The 9316-nt window shown below is 32.9% G+C and overlaps 2 protein-coding genes across 3 annotated transcripts in view; both read right to left on the bottom strand.

The window, feature by feature from the left end:
* Positions 1-5374, bottom strand: part of LOC123674872 — a 92440-nt gene extending 87066 nt beyond the window's left edge. The window contains exons 1-2 of one of the 2 annotated variants that reach the window (XM_045609995.1): positions 5054-5374; positions 4141-4186 (exon numbers count right to left, since the gene is read on the bottom strand). The gene's annotated coding sequence lies outside the window, so the exon portion shown is untranslated. The remainder of the gene's footprint in view (positions 1-4140; positions 4187-5053) is intronic. The other variant, XM_045609996.1, reaches the window with a different exon arrangement.
* A 1224-nt stretch (positions 5375-6598) lies between these two features.
* LOC123674877 (DNA polymerase interacting tetratricopeptide repeat-containing, protein of 47 kDa) lies at positions 6599-8804 on the bottom strand. Its single transcript, XM_045610011.1, has 7 exons — positions 8226-8804; positions 8049-8166; positions 7825-7996; positions 7459-7769; positions 7256-7409; positions 6963-7124; positions 6599-6892 (listed from the first exon to the last, which is right to left on the bottom strand). The coding sequence occupies exons 1-7, from the start codon at positions 8373-8375 to the stop codon at positions 6814-6816; spliced, it is 1146 nt and encodes a 381-aa protein (XP_045465967.1). The 5' UTR covers positions 8376-8804; the 3' UTR covers positions 6599-6813.
* Between the last annotated feature and the right edge of the window lie 512 nt (positions 8805-9316).

Raw genomic sequence — 9316 nt, forward strand, 5'->3', positions numbered from 1 at the left:
CACGTTCCGACGTTCATACAGACTCCGCCCATACGACATCAGACAAAATATTCTCTCGAAGAATACTGAACGTAACGGATGGCGAAAGACACGATCGGTGACGGACAATGTGAATTACTTCATAAGAAACGCATCAAATGATATTTGTCGTAAACGATTCGCTTGGTGTCTGAAACGATACATGTCGGATAATATGAATCGACCTTTAACCCTTGGAAATGAACTGTCTGAAGTTAAGAGGGATTACCACCACGTGACATTCCGCGTAGCTGTCATATATTAGATACCCTTCTGTCGCTCCTGCGATGATGACCAAACTTTGTACGGTGTACATTCACTTGATCTTCTTCCTTTTTACTAAGAGTATAAGTACAGGGCAGCACTGTACGACGGTCGATTATTTTTTTCACATAATTATAGTTTTACCCCTTTGATAACGGTTTTTTGTAGTTTTTTTTCACGAATATGTAACATTTCGAGCAATGAAAGTGATCAAATCGCCACATACTATTCCATATGACGATCAACTAGCATACCGGGATCTATTCAGAAGGACCGGTAGAATAAAAAATTCCTTGCTGACCTTGCTCCCTAATAAATTTATGGTAACTTGGAAAACTCTTGAATATTAAAGACATCCTGGCCTATTCAATATACTTTATCTAAATAAAATTAAAAAAATCAATAACAATTATTAAACCACTTCGTACCGAACAGGTCTACACAAATTATTAGAAAGATAATAAAAAGTGACAGCTGCAGCCAAAGAACGTAACCAAATCGGCATGGGGTGGACTATATTAGCCAATAGAAACCACCAAATGGTTCCAGAGACCATCCGCTATAATATCAGGGTACTGTTAGGCAATAAATACCCTGCCTCCAAATTAATTACTGGAAACTTGGACAACCCATGTATAATCAAAACAGTCTGGCTTCCTCTAAGTAACTTTGGATATACATTGTCATTAAATCATGCAAAGATATACGCTTCAACAACGTTGATCTTGAGCCAAGTAGCTTGAATACCAATCCGTGAATCCAAGTCCATCTCCTCCAACCATTCATACGGCTTATTATGAACCTTTCGCTTAATATTATTCGATATAAGATGCAGACGTTTACTATTTTGCACATGGCTGAATATGATCAAGCCACACAATAAGTGATAATACAAATATCATATGTATTGTTTGTATGGTTCCAATAAATGAGTCAAGTCAATAGGTTACTTAATTACTCAGTTAGACTGTTCGATCAGGCAGACGCTATTTTCTCCTCAAAAAACATACATAATTTATATATGAATCAGTCTTCAGAATCCTGAAAATGATGCTAAGTACAAAATGTAGAAGAACACAGCCGAAAAGTTGCTGTTCAAAAGAGTCTCGAAATTTGAAGGCATCTCCTTTAAGGAATTCAATGTTCAAGGCTACATAGTCACAGAAACTTATATGGATATTTACTTTTAATCTCACAGGGATCAAATTACTCTTAATCCTTGAGGGATTAGCCCTGGAAGAGTATAAAAGAGTGTATAAAATAACGTCTGGTCTTATTGAAAGTGGCAATCAGCATGGCCAGAAAATCTTCCATCGCACTAAAGTCATATGAACATAGAAAACGATAGAGGTTCTTCAATACTCCAGTTATGGTCTTCGCATTGATGAATACACGAGAGTATAACGGTTTTCGACGAAAAATCAAAGCGAACAATCAAACTCCGACAACCTACACTTAATGCACGTAATTACAAGTTACCGGCTTAGTATCTGAGCCCGGGACCCGAACGCACCGAGGATGTGAATGACACGACCGGCCCAGCGACCGGAAAATTGACGGTTGCCCGCGAAATCGGATACACCCCGTACGCGGTAATGAGAGGCCAAGCTCGTACATAATCTGCGACCCGCATCTTCTTATCTATACGACGCACACACATGTGTCACATCCCCGTGAAACTGATGACAGTCCAGTCAGCGTCATATCGACAAGATACTGCAATTCCCGGAATTTGCCGACCCACATAATTAACTGGCCCAATTGCACGCAACGATTTGTTTGGTTATCTGACAATTACAGAGGACGAAATGGGTTGTTCACATAATAATTTTTTTTTTTTGAAAAATAGGTATATGGCAATTTTCTGCAATCAGAGAATGAAATCAATCCTGATCACAATAAGAAAATTTTCACGAAGTTATGATTTTCCGACGAAATAAGTTTCGTTCTCTGAACGCGGCGATAAGCGCTTGGCTGTTTTTACACCAGTATTCTTTAAAGGTCGACAATTGGCAATACTCGCATTTTATTCAATCATTCATTACGTCTGCTATCTCACAGAATACTAATTATATTACGAATAAAAAAAAATATTTTGTCATTTATTCTCCAATTTTCATCCTATAAAAATTAAAATTCATATTAGGTTAACTACGTAAATTTCTTTCAGGACAATTTTTCCTTGGCTGGTTCTTAAGATTTATAACCATATAAAAAAAAACGTCAATTATATCAAATTAAAATCTGTAAAAAGTTACATTCCAGGTAGGTATAAATATTCAAATACCATTACATATACCATGTCATCACATCCTAAATTTCATGATATGATGATACCTAACTCCATATTTCTGACTTGTAACTTTCAACAACTGTATACAGTTGATTTTAACTCTGAAAAATTTCAAATACGGCCAAAAAAATTGTATGGTCAAATAAAAAAAGATTGAACCTTTAAAATTGTATCATGCCCTCCGTGTGCCACAGCCGGATAAGATACTAACAAGTATCTAATAATCTAGTTTGAATGCAAAAGTACTTCGAAGAAACATACAAAAGATACAGAATCTACTGTTAATATTCAACTGTCACTTTGGGCTTCATTGAAATATAAGACGATGATTTACATTCACCTTAACAGCTCGTGATTTTGTCAACAAATGTTCGCCAAATTATCAAAACAATAAAAAGAATAAAATAAGAAGGATGATTTAGCAAATAAATTTCCGCTCACTTATATTCGATGAGTCTATTTCGACATCGAATAAAAACACTTAGCTCACTCAAAAAGTAAAGTAACCTTTATTTTCTCTATTTCAGTACCGTAATGAGTTCATTACAGTTCTAAAAACAGTGCTGTAATGAACTCATTACAGCATTGTTTTCAGTTATATTTTTCGTTCTGTGGTTGTCTACACAGACTTCCAATCCTATCAAAATTCAATACCCGTCAAATTGTCAATATGATATAATTTGGATATAGTGAAATGAATTGCAATTTTATTCGAAATTTCTCTTGATTCTGGTGGTGTTAAATCGATTTCGTCAGACATAACTCACGAATTTTATGCGTAATTATAAATTATTTCAAAATTCGAAACGTACGATTCAAATTGAAATTCCGTAATCTGTCAATTTTCGTAACAGTCACAAAAACTGCCAAGATACAATACAAATGTCACTAGGATGTATAATCCTAATTTTTCATTGAATTTCGATAATATTTCACAAAACTTGACTGAAATAGAGAAAATATCGTCTAATACTCGTTGCAGAAGGCAATTCCAACACTCATGTGTTCCAAAATTCGCTCCTTCGTCGCTCGTTTCGAATTTCGCATTCGTGTTGGAATAGGAGCCCATTCTGCAACTTGTTTTAGAATATACTATTAACATAATTATATTTGTTAACATTTCGCAGCAAAAACTATCATGTCGGTTTTGCCAACATGAGTAAGTTAATGTTTCTTCACTAGAAAACGATCCATATTTATGGTATGTTGCCAATATAAAACACTCAAGTGAAATAGTCGAATTAAAATATAGAAATAGTAATTATCGAAAGTAACAACTTTAATCCATCAAAAAAAAACCTCAGTTTCAACACAACTTTCGAAATGAATGCGAGTTTTTTTTAATGCAAAAGCCATAATAGCACCAAAAAAATCTTAAATTTGATTTAATTAGGTATTGTTTTCAAAAGGGTAAAACAATACTTTGAATAAAAGTACCTAATAGAAGGGAAAAATAACGTTGGCACTCTGTAATATTCAGCATGTAGGTATAGTGATTATTGGAAATGTGACAACAAAAGGATTTGGGTTTGTCAAAAATATTAAGAAACAATTTAAAAACTTACTGTCATTTAAAGGGAATGTTAGGAACCAGTCTCGAAATTAGGGAATCTGAAAGAAAGCAAATGAGATTTCAACTTCAGTCGTAGTTCCCAATGAATATTTACTTGATACCGAAATATAATTCCGAAACTATAAAATAAATCAAATTAATTACAAATCCACCTCACTCAAAATAAGTGTATATCCTAAACAAATATTAGATCAGCTAACATTGTGGGCAAACAAAATTCGGTATAACAAGAAACACAAGAGATCTAATCAACAGGCCTAACAGCACCTTTCTTAGAATTAACGCAAAGTTATTTATTACCTCTGTATACGCATGTTACTTACTCTTTTATGGGACGGAAAAGAGGACCATTATTCACTAAGAGAGACGATTTATCATATTTCTATTCAAAACGAAAATAACGAATATTATTGTGCGCCTACAAACGATTTATCAACAGAAGATGTTCATAACAAACTATGTAGTATAATTGAAACACTTTTTTCGATTGTTTGCCAACTATGTACAAAACGTTAATCTCAATCATGACAAATAATTCTTGACTATCTTCAAGAACATTTCTTATTACAAATGAGATTCTCTTTTTATGCTTTATGTGAATGAAACCAAAAGAAATCACTTTTTCAAAAGAATTTCTTCCAACATCGAAAATATGAAAAAAGTTCATGAATGATTAAATCGTCAAAGTGAAATAATCTAAATTCGTAACGAAATAAAGTACTGAATATTTGAAGATATAGCCATTTTAACAATCTCGAAACCAACTTTGATGTATCAAAATTGTGGACCAGACAAGTAATGTAAACATAGTTGAATACGCCCAAGAATCTTCATGTCCTACTTAAAATATTCAATGAAATGTTATAGCGAAAGTGTGCACAACTAGAGAAATTCATGTCACTTACGTGAATAAATAAATAGATATCACAACAGCAACCACTATATAACCAAATTCTAAATATTTCCAATAAGGTTTTATAGTTACACTTCACATTGCCCACAATGAAAGACAAAGAAACAACATAACATTTTTTCGATCCGATTTCCGATGAATTCGACAATCACTACCTATTCCATACACTCAAAACTAGCCGAACAGAAGTCCCATCACGAATTAACGCACTTTTTCAGCCGATTTATGTCAGATTTTCACGAAAATTTCATAAATATGTGTAAAGATTTCTGGCGACATCAACACTGATCATGTCGCCGCCATTTTGTATAATATCTTTCTAGTATCAATATGGCCAATAGAAGCGCTCACAAATGTCACTAGAGGCTTGATTTTGTAACCAGAAATATTTTAAAAATCACCAGTAACCCGCGATATTCAAAATCATAAGATATTAATCCTATAAGTAACGATTCCAGCTATTTTAAGATTTTTTCATTTGGATCTATGGAACTGATTAATTTTTTTAAGGTATAATATTTTCTTCAGTTAAAAAAATATGATAGCTTGAAAATGAGATTGATATCAAACTTTAATGACATATACATAAAACCGAGATATTCTTATTTTCCAAGATTAATCATAATATATTCAATATCTTGAGAAAAAAATGGATAATCTTCACATATTTTTGATATATACCTAAACATTGTCTTATGGACCTATAGTAGTAGTACTCCGTTCATCATTCTTCATATCCTTAAATCTTACACTATATATATATATTTTTTTGAGAAAGAGCAATACAAAATATTAATTTCAAACAATCAAGCATATGTGTCGATGAATCTCAGTATTAGCAGAGGAAATGTAACGGGGCATCATACATTTCAGCGTATGATACAAGAGAACAGATAAAAACCTCAGCAAAAACTCTGTCTCCCCGTATCGGTGTAGTGACTGGTTTGTGTAAACGTTTACAGAATAAGCTGACATAATTTATATTGAAGGACTTCCTCTTCAACCAAAACAAAATTTCCTTTATCCTCTCTTTTCGGTTGACGACTCTATAATTTCCAATTGGATCCTAAAACAAAAAGAAAAGAAGCAGAAAGGAGTACTAAATATTAGTTTTCATTATATCGATTTGAAGTTAACTACCCATTCTAAAAAAGAATCTGAAACAATGGATAGCTTGGAAACCATCATGAAATTTATAAATCGGACAATCATTCACCAAGTGGTCAATGGTCTCTTCTACACCACACTCACATAGTGGGCTATCAATAGAACGCCATTTGAAGAGGGTACTATTACAACGACCATGACCAGTTCTAAGTCTATTCAAAATACACCAAATTTTCCTAGGAAGATTGAAACCTAGAACTTTTTCTGAGGGATCAACACTAAATTGAAAGGTTAAAACAATCTTATTTGGATTTGATTAATTTCTGGAGATATGTTGCATGCATATCAAAGGGAATTTTAAAATTGATCAGATTATATTATCATATCACAGGGGGTTATGAATGATATAAATTTCAATAGAATAAAAGAGTCGATAACTAAAAACTTTATTAAATATGTACAAATGCATGTATATAAAATTTCTATACATAATATGTTTTCCAACCTGAAAAATCATCTAGAATCAGTATCTAAAAGATCATTGACATGCTCAAGACCAGATCAAGAGAACAAAATGGTTCTCTCTAGTAAAAAGAAATATTTTCACATTCCTCCAAGCTTCCTGGAAAACCTCAAGTTCCAATTTCATCTCAAATTAATTTTCTCCAATTCACTTCCCCTTACAAATATGTAGAACAAGGGAGTTCCTTCTTCAACCAGAAAACTGAAAAACCATCAATATAAATAAATAAATTCAAAGAAAGAAAAATGTGAGAAATTGAAACTCAACCTACTCATTTCTAGCCATAACTTTTCCTAAAGTATCAGATAAACTTATTGGGACAAATTTGTTCTTTATTGATTTATAATAAACACTAATAGTATCCAATTTATATCTATGCTGCGGGTCCCATTCTGCAGGGTTGCTGAAGGCCACTTTAAATATATCCTCAAATCTGTAAATTAAATTGCATATATATAGAACTTAGAATTCACCATTACAATCCAGAATGATGATTTTAATATCTTTGGAAAAACGGACAGCATATTTGTTGAGAAAAAAATATAATAAGATATTTCAACTAACGTATCTCCTTCAGGAAAGCTTTGTATATAATCAGGGGCTTGGTAATGATTCTCTGGATACATTAGTGTAACTGGCCAAGTTAAAGAACCATCCTTCTCCAAACGTACCTTTGCAAATTGATCATAACAATCATTGAATAATTCTAATAATCCATCTAAAAAACTCTATGATTAAAAATGTTATTGCATGATATTTACACCCACCTTTCCCTTTCTTAACTTTTATACCACGTTTAACAATAGCTTCATATAATTTTCCAACTATCTTATCTCTTTTCCTTTCATTCCTTTCTTTCAATTTCTCCTCTTTCCTTTGATCGTTCAATTTTGTAATACACTCATTTTTCAATTGCAAATATGTTTGGTTATCAGACTCAATATCAAGGATTTTATCACAAAACATTATACATAATTCTAGTTTATTCATTTTTGAACAACATTGAACTGCTCTATATAATGCTTTGAGGTGAGCTGGTTTAAGACTAATTGCTAATTCACAATCCTTCAGAGATGACCTGAAAATTAATGTTCAATGTTATATAAATAACATCAATTTATTGATAGAACTACCTATAATTCTTCAGAAAAAAATGTGCTGCAGCTCTATTATTGTGCAGGGTTGCATTTACTTCTGCATCATCACACTTTGCCTTAAGTCCTTCTGTATATGCAACTACAGCTAATCTATAGTTTTTATATTTGAAATTGAAGTTTCCATCATCCTTGTATGAAGTTGCAAGTTCTGAAAAATATAATTCGTAGAAAATGTTATAAACTACAATTGAAAAAGATACCTAGTGGACTGTTGACAGTAGGATCATATTTTAATTGCTGTAAGCCCTCATAAAGCGGGTGTAAATCTTCTCCAGCCTCCGGAGGTTTGGTCATGAAAAAAGGATGACTTTCCATTTCCTAAATCATAATAGCAACTATGTGAAATTATGTGATCGTTATGTTATTTAAGAATATACCTTTTCCCAAGTGTCTTCTGCCCAACCATCTTTATATTTGCTTTTTGGTAAATCATCTATAAACTTTTCCAATTCTTTGTCCAACTTGGTAGCGAGTTGAATACGTTCTTCATCGGACATTTTATTAAAATTATTTGATTTATCCATCATTTATTCAAAAATTTACGATCTAAATGAAAGTCCAATCTTTTGAATATACATAAATACTTCCAATTGAACTACCAATACCAACACGTGCCCAGTCATAGCCTTCTAAATCTTAGAACATAAAATACTATAAGTTCCAAATCTACAGGCCGGTACATTGCCGAAGAATGCGATGTCGCCGTTTCTGCGGTAGAGGTAACATTACATGAGGTTATATCGAAATCATGGTTCGCGAGGTGTCTTTTTTAGTGTTTTTTTTCAATGAGAAATTGAAGAATTAGTGTGGTGTATAAAATTGAGGATACAAGATTCAATTATCGCCGAATGAGTTATTTATACGGATGAGTTATTTATTTGGAATTCTTCGATTTCTGTTCTATCATGACATGTAAGAGTAATTTCTTACTTTTATCACAGTATAGAAACCATATACAGGGTGGCCATTTGAAAACGAAACAGACGAGATTACAGACGAAATAAAGTTTTTCGATAGAAATGCTCGGACAGGTCGATTTCTGTTTCGAGGGGGACAACTTAACATGTAGGTTACGGACGCATAGCGCTTCAACCCTTGCTGCTACAACCCCCACCCCCAATTTTTGAATAGGGAAGATGGGGTGAGTGATACCTCAATTTAAAGGTATTTTTATACTGATTTCAGCACAGTAATTGTTTTTTCAATTTATGCATTAGTTCTCGAAATATTCATGCGTTAGTTAGTTAGGAAGGAAGCCACAGTCATGGTTGTTTTGAAGCTCAAAATGTCGATTTTTCACAAAACACTACAAGTGCCATGAAAACACCACTTCATTTTCAAATACTTAGTTAAGAATATTTCGAAAACTAATGCATAAAATGAAAAAACAATTACTTTGCTGAAATCAGTATAAAAATACCTTTCAAATGAGGTATCACTCACCCCATCTTCCCTATTCAAAATTTGG

This window comes from Harmonia axyridis, chromosome 3 (assembly GCF_914767665.1).
Source record: "Harmonia axyridis chromosome 3, icHarAxyr1.1, whole genome shotgun sequence".
Taxonomy (NCBI): domain Eukaryota; kingdom Metazoa; phylum Arthropoda; class Insecta; order Coleoptera; family Coccinellidae; genus Harmonia; species Harmonia axyridis.

Coding starts and splice junctions, on each gene's coding strand:
- LOC123674877 (XM_045610011.1), bottom strand. CDS start 8,375: ATGATGGATAAATCAAATAATTTTAATAAAATGTCCGATGAAGAACGT. Junction 7,997..8,048: donor TACTGTCAACAGTCCACTAG/GTATCTTTTTCA, acceptor TATATTTTTCAG/AACTTGCAACTTCATACAAG. Junction 6,893..6,962: donor AAAGTTATGGCTAGAAATGA/GTAGGTTGAGTT, acceptor ATGGTTTTTCAG/TTTTCTGGTTGAAGAAGGAA.